The sequence below is a fragment of the Pan paniscus genome, chromosome 10 (genome assembly GCF_029289425.2).
Source record: "Pan paniscus chromosome 10, NHGRI_mPanPan1-v2.0_pri, whole genome shotgun sequence".
NCBI lineage: Eukaryota > Metazoa > Chordata > Mammalia > Primates > Hominidae > Pan > Pan paniscus.
The window spans coordinates 44,669,135-44,692,244 of NC_073259.2; the positions used below are offsets into that span (position 1 = coordinate 44,669,135).

Here is a 23,110-nt window from a genome sequence, read left to right on the forward strand (position 1 = left end):
CTTCAAAGCTGCATCCTCTGGCCCGTGACCACACACACAAGTGATTTAACTGTGAGTCATGATCTCGACCTAGCCCAGCATTTCTATTCTTACCAGTTTGGGGGTGGGTTAAAATAAACAACTTTCCTAATAATAAATCTGGTATTCAATGCAGGAAGATAAAACCTGCCACCGAAATGCCTCAAATCAATGCCATTGTACAAGTTGCAGTTGGTATTCCCTTGTCTTCATGTAGCTGTGTATGTTTAACCTAACACTTAACAGAAATGATCAAAAAATAGGTATCTGTTTTTTCTGTACAAAACCCCACAAATCACCAAAGTTAGACTTCATTCCTCCAGAATCTATTTTAGTAAGCTTTCAAGAAACCTGGTATCTTGAACCCTCAATTCTCTAACTTTTTCCCTACCCATTGATAACAGACATTGAGTGAAGACTGTTCTATAAACTGAGAAAACAAAGAAAGTTCTGAGATAGGTAATGATAGGAGTATACACATTCAATCGTAGGCAACCTAATGAAGTCTTCTCTGATTATGCTAAACGTTTTTTTCCGAGTAGAAAAAATCCCAGTGGAATTGCTTAAACACTACAGGAAGAAACAAAATAAAATAAAAACCTGGTGGCAGATACCATGATGCAGTCTCTTATACACTGAACTCTGCATTCAAAATATTAAGATTTGGAAATATTTTTAAAACAGGCTCTTTAAAGTTATTTCACCTGAAAGGATTCATATGCCAGTACAGTGAAACTGCTTAAGATTATTTAAATATATAAACTCTTATTATGGTATTTATATGGAACTTTTGTTATAAGGGTTGGGAAGTAGGTACCTACTATTTATGAAGGTAATAGCTTTAATTAAAGATCAATCATCTTACTTGCTTCAGCTTTCACTTTGTCCATTTCAGCAAGCAACGCCACTTCTCGATCCATTAAACTAGGAAAAGATGACAAAGGAATAAAAAGTTTGATCAGAAACTCAAATACAAAATTAGCACATTATTAATAGTAGAGAAAGACCAGTGAGTTTGTTTGCTAAAAGCATACTAAAAAATAATATTGTATGGACCACATACAAATTCTGATGTCTTACTCTCAACAAAGAATATTTTAAGATTTTCCCATAAATAAAATAAATAGACCCAATTCCCTTTTATATTGCAATATTGGTACATTGCAGCAGTATACCAATTGTAGACGTCTAAGAGTTGAGAACCAGCAGATGGCAGTAGCAAGCTACAAAACACATTTTTTAGTAAGCTGTGCTAAAGCAAAAGTCCGTGTGGAAATTACTTACTTAACCATGTATGTACTCACATACTTTTTTTTGTTTTTGAGACGGAGTCTCGCTGTCTCCTAGGCTGGAGTGCAGTGGCGCGATCTTGGCTCACTGCAAGCTCCACCTCCCGGGTTCACGCCATTCTCCTGCCTCAGCCTCCCGAGTAGCTCGGACTACAGGCGCCCGCCACCACGCTCGGCTATTTTTTTTGTATTTTTAGTAGAGATGGGGTTTCACCGTGTCAGCCAGGATGGTCTCGATCTCCTGACCTCGTGATCTGCCCGCCTCGGCCTCCCAAAGTGCTGGGATTACAGGTGTGAGCCACGGCACCCGGCCTGTACTCATACTTTCTATATTTATATTTTGGTCTATAAAATTTGATGGCCTTGCATCTAATTAATTTTTACCAAGCAATATCCCCACTAGGGCATAGTAAATTTATCCATGATTAGGACTTGTATGTCTTCAACAGCTGACCATGGTTGCACCAAGTCCACTTACATTTTAGTACTTAGAATGCAAAGTAGTCAAAAGATAGACATATAGTGTGCTAGTTTCTGAGAAACACATAATAGTAACTAGGAAGGATGGAATTACAGATTTCTGGTAGGCTTTTTACAGAAAAAGAACATTAAATAGGCAATTAGAATTTTTTCCACTGCAAATGTAAATGGTTTATAGGCACATAAAGCTTTTCCATGTTGTTATAAAAGAGCCCACAGCCTTCAATGTATCAGGAGACAGTAGTACCCTAGTATTCAACCTCTGGATGAAAATAATTTTCCTTACCATATCGGTTTTGCTTTGTGGTGGCAAAAAGAAAAAAAAATCTAGAATGTTAATACTTGCACAAACATGCAATGTTCCAACTTTCTTCAAATTTGGAGTTCATTCTGATTTCTCCTTTTGAAGGGGAATATAACTACAGGGTAAATAAAAGTTCCACTCTTGTTTCTGGTTGTAATCACACACACACACACACACACACACACACACACACACACACACACACACACACTCTCTTTCTCTCTTGCTCTAATTCAATTTAGCTCAATACATAGTTATGTTAGCACAAAGTAGTTAATGTGGAGACTATAGTGTAAGACATACAAAAATGTCTAAGGCAGGGTCATTTCCTCAAGGAGCAAATCTTTTATAGGGAAGTGCCAGAGAACATAGGTTTGATAATCGTTACGCATGATGTTAATAAACAGACTTGTAACTAAACAAATTTGGTTGGCATATTAATCCAAAAGCATCAAACTGGAGAGAAGATACAATTATTGTGGGGTAGTTTGCTAAGAAAGCATTTCCCAAACCTTGGCAATATTTTGCTCCAAGAACTCTAGCAGCATTGGAATACCTAAAAGACAAAACAAAAGCACAACTGAGACAGGAGCTGCCAGGCCTACAGTTTGACATTACCTCTCTTCTGTTGCCAAATCACCTTAAGATGCAGACGCTGTGTCCATCAGATGACAAATCCTTTTTCTCTGACAAAGCTTGTAAAATATTTATTAAAAGACTACAGCAAACAAGTAAGCCTTTTGCAGCTTACAATCTTTATTATGAGAAGTAGAATGTCAGATGACACTTTTAGCAAGGTCTGCATCAACACAATCAGACTTTTTTGTGGAAATTTGTGCTAGTACATTCTGATAGCATTTTTTTTCCCTGTGAGAATCACTAGTGTTCATTTAAATAAACTTTGTTTTTTGATTAACTCGGTGATCACAAGAAATTCATAGGACAGTGCATGGACAACCATATAACCCCTCCATTTAAAAAAAAACTAGCTTATAATATATCCATCTACCATGTACCCACAAAAATTAAAATTAAAATACATATATTAGCTTATGTTTTCATGCCAAAAAACAATGAAAAGCAGTAAGAACTTCTGTTTCTTTTTGTTTGTTGTTTGTCATGTTGCCATCTATTGATAACATCTAGTGAAAAGTCCTAAGATGTCAGCCCAGGGTTAAACAAGAGAATCTACTAGTTAACTGATGCTGATATATTTCTCAGAGAAAAGGTTGATCAGCATTTATAATTCTCCATTAAAATTTTTACATCTTTAAAATACAAAAATGAATGTCAAAATTTAATAGTAAATTTCTTATTAAAAGCACATCAAAAAAGTAAATTATATAATGGCATTATAGTTGTATAGAAGAATGACCTATTTTTAGGTTATTTATGCTAAAGCATTTAGGGGTGACATGTCATCTACATCTGCAAATTCCAAATGGTTCCACCAAAATATTATACACACACACAGCAAATACACTGTCATTGTACCATCCTTTCAACCTTTCTATATATCTGAAAGTTTTAATAATAAAAAGTTAGTGAAATGTTGGCATCACAAAATAAATGGAGAAGGTGGGACAAGTTAAAAGTGGAAAGTAGGTTAGGTGTAAGGATAACAACATAGGCATTTTTTACAATTAAAAACAATAATCTATTGTAACACAACTTTTAACACAGAAACTTAAGCTAAAGTTTTCCATCTGTTTCTGAGCTAAACAATGGTCCCAGTATGTATGTGTGGCCAAGAGGTTCAAAAGTACCTGTGGTGTGAGGTAATGGTTTTCAGATGCCAGAAAGGCAAGCAATGAGTCCTCCCAGAGAGTGATGAAAGGCTCATTCAGACTCTCTATTACCTTGCTCACTCCAATACCTCAGGGTACTAAGCTTCTCTCAAGGCTTTCTTGAATGGAAATATGCCATAATAAGCACCAAGCATCTGGCAGACTAGATTCTAAAATTGCTAATGAAATTCAGCTAAATATTGCTGGGAACCTGTTTGGAACAACACTAGTTCTTATTAAGCCTGGGCCTTATTCAGTGTTGAGAATTTCCATATCCTTTCTTCAATCATGAAAGATAGATTTGGATGACTGCTTCCTGCTACTAAAGAAAAAGACTGGTAACTAAATGTTCTATATTTCCTTCCTTCCTTTTCAGGACTTCCTTACCACGTTCACATTTGCTCGACTTATTCTATAAGATGTGTTTTTTTTTTTTCGAGATGGAGTCTTGCTCTGGAGTACAATAGCATGATGTTGGCTCATGGCAACCTCTGCCTCCTGGGTTCAAGTGATTCTCCTGCCTCAGCCTCCCAAGTAGCTGGGACTATGGGCACGTGGCACCACGCCCAGCTAATTTTTCTATTTTTAGCAGAGATGGGGTTTTGGTATGTTGCCAAGCTGGTCTCAAACTCCTGGCTTCAAGTGATCTGCCTGCCTGGGATTACAGGCATGAGCCACTGCACCCACCCAATTTATCCTAAAGCTTTTGCATAATTTTAGTTGCTCAGAATAGTTGTTACTGAAGCATCCCCATTCATATCTCTAACACAAATTGTGTCTATCATTTGAAGCAAGTCCTCTAATTAATATACAGATATCTAACATGCAGTTAGAGATTCTAGCTCTTGCCTTCAATAATTCATTGGTACCAAAAAATTGTTAATTATTTGTTTATGACTGTTGCATTGGAAAAATAATATTAAAATGGAAACGCAACTCTTGACAATTCCACAGGTCAATTATTTCAAGGGATAATAGTCAAAACCATTCAATAATACTGTCAGAAAACATTTGTACTCAATTTTATTTGCTTAAAACTTAGAATCTTTTTTTTTTTTTTTTTTTTGAGACAGGGTCTCACTGTCGCCCAGGCTGGAGTACAGTGGCACCATCAAGACTCACTGCCAACCTCCGCCTCCTGGGCTCAAGCAATCCTCCCGCCTCAGCCCTCTAAGTAGCTGGGACTACAGGCACGAGCTACCACACCCAGCTAATTTTTTACATTTTTTGTAGAGATGGGGGTTTCACCATGTTGCCCAGGCTGGTCTCAAACTCCTGAGCTCAAGCGATCCATCCACATCAGCCTCCCAAAGTACTAGGATTACAGGCATGAACCGCTGTACCTGGACGAATTTTTTTTTTTTTTAAGACAGGGTCTTGCTCTGTCACCCAGGCTGGAATGCAGTGGTGTAATCATAGCTCACGGCATCCTTGACCTCCTGGGCTCAAGCAATCCTCCTGCTCAGCTTCCTGAGCAGCTAGGATTAAAGGTGTGTGCTACCACACTTGGCTAATTAAAAAAAAAAAAATTATAGAGGCGGGGGTCTCACTATGTTGTCCAGGCTGGTCTTGAGCTCCTGGTTTCAACTGATTCTCTCGCCTTGGCCTCCCAAAGTGCTGGGATTATAGGTATGAGCCACCATAAATGGCCTTAAAACCTATTCATTCTAATTCCACTAACCAACCAAGCAAAAACTCAAGCAAAGCCAATGCAGACGCCTTTTTTTTCTTTGAAGACGGTTTCCTCTTTCCATATAAAATAACCAAAAAAGAGAATTGCCAATAGTTTTTTTCCTTCCTTTTTTTTTTTTTTTTTTTGAGACTTGCTCTGTTGCCCAGGCTGGAGTGCAGTGACGCGATCTTGGCTCACTGCAACGTCTGCCTCCAGGGTTCAAGCGATTCTCGTGCCTCAGCCTCCTGAGTAGCTGGGATTACAGGTGTGCACCACTCATGCCTGGCTAATTTTTGTATTTTTAGTAGAGACAGGTTTCACCATGTTGCCCAGGCTGGTCTTGAACTCCTGACCTCAAGCAATCCACCCACCTCAGCCTCCCCAAAAGGTCAGGTGCAGTGGCTCACGCCTATAATCACAGCACTCTGGGAGGCCGAGGCTGGAGGGATCACTTGAGGCCAGGAGTTCAAGATGATGCCTGGCCAATATGATGAAACCCTGTCTCTACTAGAAGTACAAAAATGTGGCGTGCGCCTGTAATCCCAATTGCATGGGAGACTCAGGCAGGAGAATTGCTTGAACCCAGGAGGCAGGGGTTGCAGTGAGCCGAGATCGTGCCACTGCACTCCAGCCTCGGTGACAGAGCGAGACTCTGTCTCAAAAAAAAAAAAAAAAAAAGAAGTTAGAATGTGAACATAAGCCACGGTTCTCATGTGACAGGCTTTCAATGGAGTAACCTTTCTTTCCTTTTCCAATGGTCAAAAGCACCTCAGTTATAAGCTAATCCAGGAGATCATGTGACTCAATGATGATATTTTATAATCTGCTTAAGGAAAAAGAACCAGTAACAATCTGTATTGCTAAGGAGTATGTTGTTCAAGTTTTTTTGAGACAGAGTCTCACTCTGTTGCCCAGGCCAGAGTGCAGTGGCACGATCTCGGCTCACTGCAACCTTTGCGTCCCCGGTTCAAGCAATTTTCCTGTCTCAGCCTCCCAAGTAGTGGGGACTACAGGCGCACGCCACCAAGCCTGGCTAATTTTTGTATTTTTAGGAGAAACGGGGTTTCACCTTGTTGGTCAGGCTGGTCTCAAACTCCTGACCTCAGGTGATCCACCCGCCTTGGCCTCCCAAAGTGCTGAGATTACAGGCGTGAGCTACCGCGCCTGGCCTCAAGTTTTTAGTTGGCTACAAAAAAAAAAAAAAAAAAAGGCTGAGCCAGGGCCAGGCACTGTGGCTCATGCCTGCTATCCCAGCACTTGGGGAAGTCGAGGCAGGAGGATCACTTGAGCCCAGGAGGTCGAGACCAGACTGGGTAACAAAGTGGGATCTTGTCTCTCCAAAAACATAAAAATTAAAATAAAACAAAATAAAAATGGCTGGGGTGTTAAGCCCCCTTAGTGAATGGCTGACCAGATCCTCATTTGAAACTGTGATTTTGGCTGGGCATGGTGGCTCATGCCTGTAATCCCAGTACTTTGGGAGGCCGAGGCAGGCGGATCAGGCGGATCACCTGAGGTCAGGAGTTTGAGACCAGCCTGGCCAACATGGTGAAACCCTGTCTCTACTGAAAATACAAAAATTAGCCGGGTGTAGTGGCACAAGCCTGTAATCCCAGCTACTCGGGAGGGTGAGGCAGGAGAATCGCTTGAACCTGGGAGGCAGAGGTAGCAGTGAACCGATATTGCGCCACTACATTCCGGCCTGAGAGACAGAACGAGACTCAGTCTAAAGAAAAAAAGAAACTGGAATTATGACACCAATGTCTAAAAGCTCCAGAAACCAAAAAAGGTGAAAACGTGTGGTGTAGGAAGGTAAACACTGCAGAATAAAGCAAACAGGAATACCTGGTAAGACAGAAAACAAAAGAATGGTGTAGTGGAAAAGTATCTTTGGGTAAAATATTTTTGTGCCCATCTTTCTCACCTATAACATGAACGTAATACCACAAGTGATAATGTTATATAGATTAGAAGCACTGTACATAAAAGTTTCTGACATATAATAAAAGCTTAGTAATTGAGCTCAGTAAATAGTGGCAGCAATTATTATTTTAATTCCTGTATTCATCTTGATTTCTCAGTTTCAGCAGAATATCTCTTTAGTAAAATGCAATCGTATTAACTGGTAAATCATTATACATTCCAGATTCATTGTATATAAATTATTAAATAAACATGTATGCACACTAACACAATGTAGGCAGTTATGAAGTGATGAATCAAACTAATTTTAAGTGAAAAGATCACATTGAAATTACACTCTCACTGCGATTACAATTATTCAAGAATATGTATGAATATACATAAGGAACACAAGGGAACACAGAAAATAAAAATTACTTATGTGTTAAGGTGGTAGAATTTTTAGTTTTACTTATATCTAATAAAACGATTATAATTATGGGCAATATAGTAAAAGTAAGAGGGAATAATGAAATCTTTAAAAAAAGGGAAAACAAAATTCAGATCCCTCCATCAAATGCTCTCATTATATCTCAGCCTCTGACTTCATCCCTCGCTACTTTCACTATTGCCCCATAGCAACAGCTAGACTGTGTGTGGTCCCTACGTGTCCCTTCTATGCCTCTGCTCATATCTCTGAAATGCAGTGGTCCACCCCAACCTTTCCGCCAGTGTAAATACCATGCTTTTTACATAGCTTGATAATGATTCATTTCCCCAAAGAAATATTTTCTAATTAACCCCACCCCACAGTGTCCCTGCCTTTAATCTTAAAACCTTTCCCGCTACTCTGATCTGACCTGAAGAATCCCAGAATCACAAGGCACTACAAGTTGTGACTTAAGAATAATAGTGATTTAGGACCTTCTGAATCACAAAATCAAAAGAACATTGAATATTCAGATGGAGTATTCTTATAGTTTTACTTTATTGAACTTAGAAAATACTTTCATAGGCTCAGCCTAAATCCTGGTGCTTCTCATCCTAACCTGTTTCATAATGACTAAGTTCCTTAGTCCCTAAATTCTCCTACATTGGGGTTTCTCTGTTACATAGCCTTTAAGCTGAAGAGGAAACAATACAGATGCTCCTCAGCTTACAATGGGGTTATGTCCCAATAAACCCACTGTAAATCGAATTTTTTTTTTTTTTTTAAAGAGACAGGGTCTTGCTCTGTCACCCAGCGTGGGAGTACAGTGGCACGATCATGGCCCACTGCAGCCTCCACTTCCTGGGTTCAAGCAATCCTCTTGAGTAGCTGGACTATGGGCACGTGTCATTGCACCCAGTTAATTTTGTTACTTTCTGTAAAGACGGGATCTCATTATGTTGCCTAGGCTGGTCTTGAACTCCTGGACTCAAGTAATCCTCCTGCCTTGGCCTCTGATATGGTTTGGCTGTGTCCCCACCCAAATCTCACCTTCAACTGTAATAATCGCCAAGTGTCAAGGGTGGGGCCAGGTGAAGATAACTGAATCATAGGGGTGGTTCCCCCATACTGTTGTTGTAGTAGTAAGTCTCAAAAGAGCTGATGGTTTTATAAATGAGAGTTCCCTTGCACAAGCTCTCTTGGCTGCCACCATGTAAGATGTGACTTTGCTCCTCCTTTGCCTTCAGCCATGATTGTGAGGCCTTCCCAGCCACGTAGAAGTGTGAGTCAATTAAACCTCTTTCCTTGATAAATTACCCAGTCTTGAGTATGTCTTATTAGCAGTGTGAGAACAGACGAATACAGCCTCCCAAAGTGCTGGGATTACAGGCATGTGCAAATTGAAAATATCTTAAGTTGATAATGCATTTAATATACCTAACCTATTGAACATCAAAGCTTAGCCTAGCCTACCTTAAACATGCTCAGAACATTTATATTAGCCTGCAGTTGGGCAAAGTCATCTAACACAACACCTATTTTATAATGAAGTGTTGAATATCTGATGTAATTTATTAAACACTACACTGAAAGTGAAAAACAAAATGGTTGTATGGGTATACAAAGTATGCTTTCTGCTGAATGTGTATCACTTTCATACCATCATAAAGTTGGAAAATTATTAAGTTGAACCATCATAAGTAGGGAACTGTCTGTAATATGACATGTACCAACAGTCTCTAGCCTTGCCAAGCTTTAGTGGGGAAGTGAGCCATCAATGAGGTATGAGATGAAAATCATAGGTTAATGAGTCTGAATATATACATTCAAATATTGGATCTGCAACTTAGGCAAACTGCTTAACCTAAGACATACATTTATTTTCAGTAAAACAGAATTAACAATACCTACTTTGTGGAAAAGAAATCAGGATTTAAAAAATCCAATAATATAACTGAACATGTTCAGTAAAATATTCTTCATATGTTATTACTGGTTGAGCATTCCTAATCCAAAATGCTTCAAAAGCTGTACTTTTTTGAGCACTGACATGACACTGAAAGAAAATACTCATTGGAGCAGTTTGGATTTTGAATTTTTAGATTAGGGATGCTCAACTAGTTTCTGCAGACATTCCAAAATCTGAAAAAAATAAAAATAAAAAACCTAAAACATTTCTAGTCCTAAGCATTTCAGATAAGGGATACTCAACCTGTAATTATTTTCACAGATGGTTAGAGTTAAATTTTAAATAAAAAAAATCAAGAACCATGGTGTCAAGTACTAGTAGAAACAAGATATCAACAAACTAAGCTTCAAAAACCAAAGAATGATTTAGAACTACAGTGCTATGTACATTTTTGATAATACATATTACATTAGCACATTCCTTTATTTCTACACATTTTAGATATTTTTGGAGATAATATTTTGCAGGTAGTTTGGTTCATAAAATGATTCCTAAGTTTTCAGCATCTATATGTGGCCTTTAAATGTAAGGACTTAAAAGCCTTCGGTAAGACTAAGCTTGATTTAACGTTAAAAAAAAAAAAGCTCTGAGCTGGGCGAGGTGGCTCACACCTGTAATCCCAGCACTCTGGGAGGCTGAAGCAGGAGGACCGCTTGAGCCCAGGAGTTCAAAACCAGCCTGGGCAATGTGGCAAAACCCCATCTCTACAAAAGATAGAAAAATTAGCTGGGCATGGTTGCACCCGCCTTGTAGTCCCAGCTACTCAAGAGGCTGAGGTGGGAGGATCCCTTGAGCCTGGGAGGCTGTAGTGAGACATGATGGCGCTACTACACTCCAGTATGGGCAACAGAGACCCTGTCTTAAAAAAAAAAAAAAAAGAAAGAAAGAAAGAAAAGAAACAGGAAAAAAAAAAACAAAACGCGCCAATAAAAGGACATAGAGGAATCAGGAAAAATTTCAAAACCTTAACCATAAACTTACATGACTTTCTGTGATATATAATCTCAAATTTCTTGATAATCTTTTTCTCTTACCCATTTCTCCTTTTAAAAAATACCTTTTGACTTTCATAAAATGGAAACTTTTTATTTAAAAGAGAAGCTGAGTGTGTATCCTGTTGGCATTTTTCATCAACACATTATATGACAATCTTCCAAAGGAGTTTATATATTCTAGCTTCATGTTCCACTCCATATCCTGCCTCCTTAATATCCTTAAACTTAAGTCAACTAACAGCTCCAACAATGAAAAGCAGACAAATATTACTAATTAACAAGAAAAGTAAACTTGGGTCTAGAGATGATTATTGCTAAGTCACCAATAAGAAGAAATTTTAAGTTTTATACATTAGAATGCTTCTGAGTTTACCTTTCTATAGGTGTGTCAGTTTTTGTTCGGCATCAAAGTGAAAGGAGTTATCTGTATAATTTCCCTAGTGCCTTGTCAGGGGTAATGTACTTTTACTGGGGCAAATCTGTTAGAACTCTTTGCTTTTTTTTTAATGCTATAACCAACACAGAAATGTCTTTCTAAGTGACATTAACTCCAAGCTCTGGTTTGGTGCCAAATGGAGTTAGCTCACTTGCCAATTATGTCTTGAAGTAGCGGCTACAAGAACATTGAAATAAGGTGGTTTATAAACTCAATCAACCAGAGCAAAGGGCTTTATACTAGCAGGAAAGGGCAGGTAATCTCTTTCCTCAAGTTAAATTGACCTGGTTGTTACGTCAGCTAATCAATCCTAAATACACAGTTCCCAGGTAGGAAACCATGTCATTTGTCATTTATTGAAGGAGGCTCCTCCTGGCTCGGTTCCCAGTCAGCAGGAATTCACAAATCTCTCTCCCGGAACTGCGTTTCCTCCTGGTTCAAGCTTGTTCCGAATGGAATCAGATCCTGTGACTAAGTAATCAGTAAGCTGAACAATCATGGAGACCAGAGGCTTATCAAAGCAAAGTTGTGATGACCTACTACACTTAGCTCTTTTTTCTTTTTTTTTTTTGAGATGGAGTCTTGCTCTGTCGCCCAGGATGGAGTGCAGTGGCGCGATCTTGGCTCACTGCAAGCTCCTCCTCCCGGGATCACGCCATTCTCCTGCCTCAGCCTCCCGAGTAGCTGGGACTACAGGCGCCCGCCACCATGCCCGGCTAACTTTTTGTATTTTTAGTAGAGACGGGGTTTCACCTTGTTAGCCAGGATGGTATCCATCTCCTGACCTCGTGATCCACCCGCCTCGGCCTCCCAAAGCGCTGGGATTACAGGCATGAGCCACCGCTCCCGGCTCTTTTTTCTTTGTTTTTTGAGATGGAGTCTCGCCCTATCGCCCAGGCTGGAGTACAATGGCACGATCTCAGCTCACTGCAACCTCCACCTCCTGGGTTCAAGCAATTCTCCTGCTTCAGCCTCCCTAGTAGCTGGGATTACAGGTGCATGCCACCACGCCCAGCTAATTTTTGAATGTTTAGTAGAGGTGGGGTTTCACCATGTTGGCCAAGCTGGTCTTGAACTCTTGACCTTGTGATCTGCCCACCTTGGCCTCCCAAAGTGCTGGGATTCAGGCATGAGCCACTGTGCCCAGCCAGCTCTTTATTTTCTAAACAAGCCAACAATATCTTATATGACAAGAATGCAGTGCAAAGGGCATGGTGCTTCCTCCTAGAGGTTCAGAAAGGGGAAAAATCAGTTACCTAAAATAATTTCCAGAAGTTAGACCTTAATTTAAGGAAAGTTTGGAGAAATGGTGGGATTTAGATAAATACAGAGGAATAGGAGAACATTTTCAGGCTGGGAAAGTGGCATTAACTAGTAGATGGAAGAGGAAATGTGAATGTTAAGTTTTGAGACAATGAGTAATCTGGCAGGAGCAAAAATATGTGTCAAGAAAAACAGAAGACAGCCAGGCGCAGTGGCTCATGGCTGTAATCCCAGCACTTTGGGAGGCCTAGATGAGAGGATTGCTTGGGCCCAGGAATTGGAGACCAGCCTGGGCAATATGGTGAAACCTCATCTCTACAAAAAATTAAAAAATTAGCCAGGTGTGGTGGCACATGCTTGTAGTCCCAGCTAGGGGACTAGGGAGGCTGAGGGTGGGAGGATGGCTTGAGCCCAGGAGGTGGAGGTTGCAGTGAGCCACGACTGTGCCACCGCACTCCAGCCTGGGTGACAGAGCCAGACCCTGTCTCAAACAAACAAAGAAAAACAGAAGACATGACATTAAATTCCTAGCCATAAAACCTGAAAAGTAAAACTTAGAGTTCAGGACAAGGCATGGGTACACTAAGATGAATTATCTAGCCCCAAAGTAAGTTTTGGTTCTGATGATTTAACTTTTTGGAGGCATTATTTCATTTTGATTAACTACTCCTCTGCAATTCCAGAGACCAGGAGGACTGAGGGGACCTACCCTCTCCTCTCTCTCTTATATGTTGTGGCAAAAGTGACTAGACTAAATTTGTGAACAGAGACACAGTTAGGTATAACCTGAGGGAACAGTCTACAGGCAGCAAGAAAGCATGTATGGTTTGTTCTTTTCATGAACACTTCCTGTCATATTTCAGATCTAGACAGTTACTAAAAATAAGTATAATGAACAAGTTCTAAGTCTCAAAACATCACCCTAGCTGCTTGTCTTCCTGTCATTTTAATATGGTCCTTAAGTCTTTTCTAGTTTCAAAAAATCCCTTATAAAATACCTCCCACAAAGGAGCTAGAATTTAAACATCTGTTAACACCAGCTGGGCACGGTGGCTCACTCCTGTAATCCCAGCACTTTGGGAGGCAGAGATGGGCAGATCACCTGAGGTCAGGAGTTCGAGACTGGCCTGGCCAACATGGTGAAACCCCGTCTCTACTAAAAACACACAAAAAATTAGCCAGGCATGGTGGCACATGTCTGTAGTCCCAGCTACTCCGGGAGGCTGAGGCAGGAGAATGGCTGGAACCTGGGAGGTGGAGGTTGCAGTGAGCCAAGATTGGGCCACTCCACTCCAGCCTAGGTGACAGAGACTCCGTCTCAAAAAACAAACAAAACAAAACAAAAAAACAAATATCAGTTAACACCTTAATATCTAACAGTTAAAACAGCTTCAGTGTTCCAGGAAACATCAGAATATTGCTATGGTTTGAATGTGATCCCCAAAGCTCGTGTGTTGGAAACTTAATCCTCAGTGCTACAGTGGTGAGAGGTGGGACCTTTAAGAGATGATTAGGTCATGAGGGGAGAGTCCCACAAATGAATTAATTTTGTTATTGAGAGAGTGGGTTCATTAGAAAATTGAGTTTGGCCCTCTCTGGCTCTCCCATGCATGCTCCCTTGCCCTTCTGCCATCTGCCATGGAATGACACAGCAAGGTCCTTGCCAAGATGTGGGCCCCTTGACCTTGAACTTCTCAGACTCCAAAACTGTAAAAAATAAATCTCTATTCATTATAAATTACCCAGCTTCAGGCAGATCACTTGAGCCCAGTAGTTCAAGACTGGCCTGGGCAACACAGTGAGACCACATTTCTACAAAATATTTAAAAATTAAAAAATGAGCCAGGTGTGGTGGTACATGCCTGTAGTACCAGCTACTTGGGAGGCTGAGGTGGGAGGATTGCTGGAGCCCAGGAGGCTGAGGCTACAGTGAGATGTGATCGTGCCATAGCATTCCAGCCTGGGTGACAGACAGAGTAAGACCCTGTCTCAAAAAACAACAATAATAATAATAATTAATAAAAGGGCACTTTATTGGAGTGGCATACATTAAAAAGGATGGAAGAAGGTAGGAAAGCAAAGACAGATTTTTTCTACTTTATAATTTTGTTCAAAAACATACATCATGTCATTTGTTATAGGATCTTAGTTTAAAAGGAGACTTTTTTTTTTTTTTCTTTTTTTGAGACAGAGTTTCGCTCTGTCGCCCAGTCTGGAGTGCAGTGGCGAGATCTTGGCTCACTGCAAGCTCTGCCTCCCGGGTTCACGCCATTCTCCTGCCTCAGCCTCCCGAGTAGCTAGGACTACAGGCGCATGCCACCACACCCAGCTAATTTTTTGTATTTTTAGTAGAGACGGGTTTTCACCGTGTTAGCTAGGATGGTCTTGATCTCCTGACCTCATGATCCGCCCGCCTCGGCCTCCCAAAGTACTGGGATTACAGGCTTGAGCCACCGCACCGGCCTAAAAGGAGACTTTAGAGTATATGATCTACTCTATAATTATGTGTCCCTTTCCAAACAATATTAAACTCCAGCTCATTTCTAGAGCATTTTGAGTTATCTGTACCATTCTCACACTGTGACCAAGAGAAATAGAACAAAGCAGAAAGCTAAATATACCATAGGATTTATAAGTCTCTCCTACTATGTAGTTAGTCATGAATGAAAGAACTTGGGGAATGGCTGACCATCTTTATATTTATATATGATCATTTTTATGCTACTGATATCAAATGCAGCTTAACTTACCAGCTCTCCAATTCAGCAAAGGCTTGTTTCATTTTCTTAATGGAGGCATCCATCTCTTCTTTAACTACAACTCGATACCGTGCAAGAGACACCGTGCAGCGCTGGAGGTCTTTTACAGATTTTTCAATATTGGAACCTTGGGGAAAAAAACCGAAATATTAAATAAAAAAAAAAGAATAATTATATAGGTAACTTGAAAGTCGGATCTGAACACCAACGCCAAATGTCATGTAGACTAAGAATCTTTCCTAAATAACCACCTTCCCCAATGAGAAAAACATGTTTTTATAGATTTTTGGGAAAAAAAGGATCCTGGTCAAGATGGAATAATAATAATTGGATTTATTCTTCTATCTTAAACAACTAAAAACATACAAAGACAAAATATATGAAACAATGGTTTTCAGACAATGTGTAACAGGTAGTACTTTTCCCGAGACAACAGAAACAAATGAAGTGAGGCCTATGATTGCCCCAACTTGCTGCCTCAGTAGTTTCTAGGCTACAATGCAGGGAGGAGAAATCCTCAACAGCCTGTTGGACCCCCTGAATTGAAGGGACAAAGTTGGGAATTTGGAAAGGCCAAGATGGCTGAAATTCTGGGGCAGAGTATTGGTGAGGAAAGAGCTACACACATGAGAGAGCTGCACGGAGATCCACAGAGGATTCTGAGTGTGGACCAGTGCATGAGTAAAAAGAAACTACCCAAGACTGGAAAGACAACAGGCAAAAAAAAAAAAAAAAAAACCAAAGAACCACCAAAAAACAACAAAACAAAAAAACCAGGCAGAACAATCCCCAGAGCTCACCAGGCCAGGGACAGTTTGTGCTCACACCAGCCAGAGTGGAAAAACCTCAAAATATATGGCAGGCAGAGTAGTTGGAAGGATACTGCCTCAGCAACAGGGCAAAATTATTTCTAGACTAAAGGCTGCTCTAGTCCCACCTAAAAAAGCTTAAAAGAAACAGAAAAATATGACCTATAAGTAAGAGAAAAAATCAATCACAGAGGCAGATGCGGAAATGACACAGATGATAGAATTGAGTAGAAAAGGACATCAAACAGCTATTATAATTAGACAATATAGGGCCAGGTGTGGTGGCTCATGCCTGTAATCCCAGCACTTTGGGAGGCCAAGATGGGTGGATCACCTGAGGCCAGGAGTTCAAGACCAGCCTGGCCAGCATGGTGAAACCCTGTCTCTACTAAAAATACAAAATTAGCTGGGTGTGGTGGCACGCACCTGTAATCCCAGCTACTCGGGAGGCTGAGGCAGGAGAATCACTGGGAGGCAGAGGTTTCAGTGAGCTGAAATCACACCATTGCACTCCAGCCTGGGCGACAAGAGTGAAACTCCATCTCAAAAAATAAAAAAAAAAAATAGATACCATATGTTCAAGAAGGTAGAGGAAAGCATAAGCATGGTAAGAAGAGATATGGAAGATATCTTAAAAGACCCCAGTTGAACTTCTAGAGACAAATAAAACAATGCCAGAGACGACAAATATACTGCATAGAATTAACAGCAGAATAGAAACTGTTAACAAAAGATGAATACAGTTGAAGACAGCAGTTTTACAAACTATCCAAAATGAAATGAAACACACAGAGAAAAAAGACTTTAAAAAAGGTACCAAATTTTCAAAATTCCCTAAGTTACAGGATTTAATAGAATATAATTCACCATGTGGACATTACAAAATTAAAATGTTCTGTCTGTATAGTACACTTCAAAGCACTGTATATATGAGGAAGCCAGCTTTGTAGAAAAGGATGGACTGCATTTACCTACTCAACACATTTTAACCAATTTCCAAGAGTTCTATTTACCTTTCTATATTCACCAATCCCCAAATTACATATATAATTGATTGCTGGAAACATGGATCTAAAAAGTTTGTAACTATGCCAAGATATGCATTTCCAATTTTTTAATTTAAATTATTCCTCATCTCAACTTGATTTTATTTTTTAGAATCCACCTAAAAGCTTTCAAGCCTTGTGCGCATATATATATATATATATATATATATATATATGTATGTATATTTTTGGCTTGATTGGATAGTCTCAAACCTGCTGATCTGCAACAGGCTGAGGGCTACCAGAACAATGAAAAAGGGGAGCTTACCTAATTAAAATTTGGCTCATGTGTAATAAATAATTCCATAAAGAGCTACTGATTACAAGTGTCCTTTATATTTCTATGTTTCATTTGTTTAGTGGAGTGGACCACCATGCTTAGATGTATGAAACTCAGATATAGGAAACACAGGCTATTATCTCTGTCTGCTGAATTACTGGCTGTTTGTTTAAATGATTATTGTAGTTTTCTTTTTTTTTTAAGCAAAGAGCTATCACCAGTCAATGCCACATACTTAAGAGAAAATGACCTTACTTTTTCTAAGCTAGAGTCTGTCAGAGGACTCTAGCTCAGTAAGAGCATGAAGTTATGAAGAGGAGTGAAAATATTTCTTTAAAATGTCAATGTTGGCTGGGCGCAGTGGCTCACGCCTGTAATTCCAGCACTTTGGGAGGCCGAGACAGGCGGATCACGAGGTCAGGAGATCGAGACCATCCTGGCTAACACGGCGAAACCCCATCTCTACTAAAAATACAAAAAAATAGCCGGGCATGGTGGCACTCGCCTATAGTCCCAGCTACTCGGTAGGCTGAGGCAGGAGAATGGCATGAACCCGGGAGGCGGAGCTTGCAGTGAGCCAAGACTGCGCCACTGCACTCCAGCCTGGGGGACAAAGTGAGACTCACTCTCGGGGGGGGGGAAAAAAAAAGTCAATGTCAGAGAAGGTAGAGCTTTTACTTGTTGGGTCAACCAGAAGATAAAAATGAAAGAAATAGCACCAAAACGTTGCAATAAAGCAAATAAAGAAACAGGTTAATGTTAGCAGGTAAGTCATTCTGGCAGTAGAGTTTGACTTTAATTCACAAAACTTGTCGTCGTAAGTAGATTATACAGCATTTAAACTACTTTCAGACTCCAACTGTGTACACAAAGGTTAGGGGAAGGGCTGAGTAGTCAGTCACTGTCTGGAAAATGGAAAAATATTAACTGATGCCCTTCTGAAACCTTATTTATGGCAACAGAGATAATTTGCCCTCTTCAGCCAAAAACACAGATTTTTCATTTTCTCTCACAGGTGGGCCTCTGACTTACTTAGCTTTTTACTGGTGGAGAGGGGAACATCTTCCATCCCCATATTTGAAAACTGAGTTTCTGTGGTAGGTCTTGAGAGAGATTTGGCAGCATTCCTGGGTTGTTGAGAATTGTGAATAGAGTGCATAGTCAAAGACTTGGTCTCAAAATCAGAGACACCATTCTGCAGCATGGATCCTGTCCAAGAAAGAAGACTGTACTTTAGAGCACAATTTAGGAGTAAACCAGTCATTCTTAAGTACACAAAGAAAACAGGTAAAAATGTTTGAGGCAAAACCATGCCTCTTAAAAGACTGTAAACAAAATCAACTGAAACAATAGAACAAAGATCAGAATCAGCTGGGTATGGCTATTGGCAGCTTCGGGCTTAGTCTTAAGTGGCGTCCGGAATGAAGAGAAGAGTCTGTGGCAACACATCTTTAGATAGGGAGCTCAATCCCTGTGGCTCTGTGGCTTCTTTGTAGCTTGGTAGTTTCTATGTAAGTCTGGCACAAGGAATCAAAGAAAGTCAGTATCACCAACTTCTGCAAGCCTCCATGTTAAGAAAAAAAGAGTTTTAAACTCTCTCGAGGAAAGAAGAATTTAAAAAGCTCTAGGGGCCAGGCATGGTGGCTCACGCCAGTAATCCCAGCTATTCAGGAAGCTGAGGCAGAAGGATCACTTGAGCACAGGAGTTTAAGACCAGCTTGGGCAACAGAGAGAGACCAGGTCTCTCAAAACAAACAAACAAACAAACAACAACGCTCTAGGGGATAGAAGTGTAATAAGTTAGGAAGAGTTAGGAAATGAGAGGAAAGCTAGTTCAGAAAAAAATGGAAACCACTGGCTATTGTTGGTTTGAGTCAGTGCAATGTTTTTCTCTAAGTCTTTTTTTGTGTATGTGTGTATACTAATCAATAAAAGAACACCTAAACAGCACACCATAAATCTTACATTGGCATTACACTTCTAAAGCCAGGAGCAGCAGGGCAGGGGAATTGGATTAACAAGTAATGTTTTAAAAGAGAAATTTCCAGTATCTTACCCTCAAAAAACTGGTTAACAAAGAAAGGTACAAGATATGTGAATTTACAACTAACACTAATCTTAATTCTTCACTAGAAAACAAATGTGGGACTATAAAAACCAACAGCCTAGTTCTCACAAAAGCTGAAATTATCATTATTATATTTCTCACTATGTTGGGTCTTAAAATAATAATATCAACATCATCATCTTCCTGAATAACTCCACAATTTTTAAAAAACAACTTAAAGTCACCTTCTGTAGTCTCTAAATACTGAGGTATTTCTCTGCTATTAACCCATTTATGCTGGAGGCTGCAATTTTTTTAATTTTTGCATGAGTGGAAAAATTAGATCTTGGCGATGACCTTGAGCAGTAGGATATGAATAACTCCCACATGCTCAGCGTTCCAATAATGGAACACTAGGGTTCAAGTTAGATGATTTCCACAAAACTGATTTAGACAAGAGTTAAAATATAATGGAACAAGAATTGTATTTTTTCAGCCAGGCGCGGTGGGCAACGCCTGTAATCCCAGCACTTTGGGTGGCTGAGGCGGGTGGATCATGAGGTCAGGAGATCAAGACTATCCTGGCTAACACGGTGAAGCCCCATCTCTACTAAAAAAAATACAAAAGATTAGCCAGGCGTGGTGGCGGGTGCCTTGTAGTACCAGCTACTCAGGAGGCTGAGGCATGAGAATGGCGTGAACCCAGGAGGTGGAGCTTGCAGTGAGCTGAAATTGCGCCACTGCACTTCAGCCTGGGCGACACAGCGAGATTCCATCTCAAAAAAAAAAGAACTGTATTTTTTTCTAGGCCTTTGATAATTATAAAATGTGACTCAGACAAAAAGTAACAAAAACTAAAAAGTAAAAAGACTAATCAGCAAGCACTGGATAAAAAAAGACTAACTAGATTTAATTGATCGCTTTCTCAATGAGGAGAACCCTGTTTTTCAACTGAATGCAACTTTTTCAAAATCTGTTAATAAACTCACCTGTTCTATCCAGCGTATCTAGCATGGCAGACTCGGGATCCTCCAATTCTCTGGCATCTATTGAAAGTGTCTCCAAACCTTCACTGAGTGAGTCCACAGACTCAGTGTCATTGATGGCACCATTGACATGGTAGCCATTCATACCACCTTTCTCTGAGGAAGGCGCAGACTGTTCCTCTTGAATGGAAACTGATTTACTGGAATCTGGGATGCTGTTACTTGGTTCTGCGGCAGGTTTCGGTTTGTTTTTCTTCTTTTTGTTCTAAAGTTATTAAAAATTTGAAAAAGAAAAGAAAAGAAAAAAAAGATTCCCCCACAACCTAGAGAGGTAACTCTAGCTACCCAAAGGTAACCAATGTTACCAATTTCTTGTATGTTCTTTCAGAAATTTAATATTTTCACATATGCTGAACTATTGCCTAAAATAAAATTTTACTATGTGAAATCCTATCCTTTAGATAAACTCAAACACATAAATATAAAACATTTCTTCATGACAAAACCCACCTTCAACAAAATCAAAAGATAAATTACAAAATGTGAAAAAAATATGTGCAGCTTATAGTCAAAGAGCTAAATATATACAGAGTTCTCAGAAAAAGCAAAATAATCCCATAGAAAAAAATAGTATAAGCTATAAGCATAGAATGATATGCAACCTCAGTCTAATAAGAGATATATAAATTAAAACTGCACTGCAATTATCATTTTTCATCTATTAGATTAGCAAAGGTCAAAAAGTATGTTAACACTGTAGAATTGATAAAGGTTGAGGGTATAGAGAAACAGCCATTTTCATGTATTACTTCTGGGAGTTCAAAGTGGTACTCTCCACGACAATCTAGTAATGCTTATCAAAATTACAAATGCACATACTCTTTGACTAGCAATCCTACTTCTAGGAATTTATTCAAGATGAGAATAACACATATGCAAAGTGATTTCTATATATACACAAGGTTATTCATTGCAGTATCACTATTAACAGCACAGGATTAGAAACAACCCAAATGTTGATCAATAGGCGACTGCTTAAATAAATTGTGGCATATCTAAACAGTAGGATGACTATGTATCCATAAAAACAAGAAAGCTCTTTATATATTGAGACATGGAATAAGCTCCAAGATATATTACATGAAAAAAGGAAGCAGGCAAAGAGGAGAATGATCTTATTTACTTATATATGCATAAAATATCTTGAAAGATATATAAGAAATTGAAAATACTGTTTGCCTTGGGGGTGGAGAACCAAATGGCTGGGGAACAGGGATGGGATAAAGATGTTTCAGTGTATTGGGTGGGTGCAGTGGCTCACGCCTGTAATCCCAACACTTTGGGAGGCCAAGGCAGGTGGATCACCTGAGGTCAGGAGTTTGAGACCAGCCTGGCCAATATGACGAAACCCCATCTCTAATAAAAAATACAAAAATCAGCCAGATGTGATGGCACATGCCTGTAATCCCACCTACTCGGGAGGCTGAGGCAGGAGAATCACTTAAATCTGGGAGGTGGAGGGTGCAGTGAGCTGAGCTTGCACCACTGCACTCCAGCCTGGGCAACAGAGTGACACTCCATCTCAAATAAAAAAATAAAAAAAAAAACATGTTTCAGTGTATTAACTCTTGTACTTTTGAATTTTGAGCCATGTGAGTATATTGCATAGGCAAATAGTAAAGTTAAAATAAACAAACAAAAGTCCTTTACCTTTTGTTTTGTCAAACTCGTAGCTCCACTGGCAACACCTAATTCTATTCCTAAGGCTAGGCTGATAATAACTGAATCAATTTTTCCCCAAGTCCTTTCTGTGGCCCTCTCCAGCAGAAACATGACTGAACTCTAGATAAACTTTTCGCCTTAACAGCTCTCATCTTTCTTTCTTTCTTTCTTTCTTTTTTTTTTTTTTTAAGAGACGGAGTTTCGCTCTTGTTGCCCAGGCTGGAGTGCAATGGTGCGATCTTGGCTCACTGCAACCTCCACCTCCCAGGTTCAAGCAATTCTCCTGCCTTGGCCTCCCGAGTAGCTGGGATTACAGGCATGTGCCACCACACCCAGCTAATTTTTTTGTATTTTTAGTAGAGATAGGGTTTCACCATGTTGGCCAGGCTGGTCTCAATCCCCTGACCTCCAGTGATCCACCTGCCTCGACCTCCCAAAATGCTGGAATTACAGGCGTGAACCACCGTGCCCGGCCTCATCTTTCTTTTTCTTACTTTCCCCCATGTGAACTGGCTAAGTTTTCATATCATTGGGTCATGTATATCATAACTATCCCACTCAGAGTCACATCCTATTGGACTAATCCCAACAGTTAAGTGGACTGGACTGGATTTGTGCATTTGGGACTGCTAAACTGAAGCCATATTTCTTTCTCCAAATTTTAAGGAATGTCTGTGTCTCTAACACACATCCTCTTCCAGCTCCATGCACATCTTATATCACTAGTAACTTATAATTCTGGGCTAATAAATTAAGAAACTGGTGTTAGCTGGGTGCAGTGGCTCATGCCTGTAATTCCAGCACTTTGGGAGGCCAAGGTGGGCAGATCACTTGGGGTCAGGCATTCGACACCAGCCTAGCCAACATGGTGAAACCCTGTCTCTACTAAAAAATACAAATATTAGCCAGGTGCAGT

General features: G+C 39.9%; 1 protein-coding gene across 3 annotated transcripts in view; it reads right to left on the minus strand.

The window, feature by feature from the left end:
• SPATS2 (spermatogenesis associated serine rich 2) overlaps positions 1-23,110 on the minus strand; it is a 161,065-nt gene that overhangs the window by 11,936 nt on the left and 126,019 nt on the right. For all 3 annotated transcript variants that reach the window (XM_034935923.3, XM_034935924.3, XM_055095685.2), the window contains 4 exons: positions 20,476-20,737; positions 18,472-18,648; positions 15,296-15,431; positions 884-942 (listed from right to left, as the gene is read on the minus strand). In XM_034935923.3, the coding sequence (XP_034791814.2) occupies positions 884-942; positions 15,296-15,431; positions 18,472-18,648; positions 20,476-20,737 (634 nt within the window). The remainder of the gene's footprint in view (positions 1-883; positions 943-15,295; positions 15,432-18,471; positions 18,649-20,475; positions 20,738-23,110) is intronic.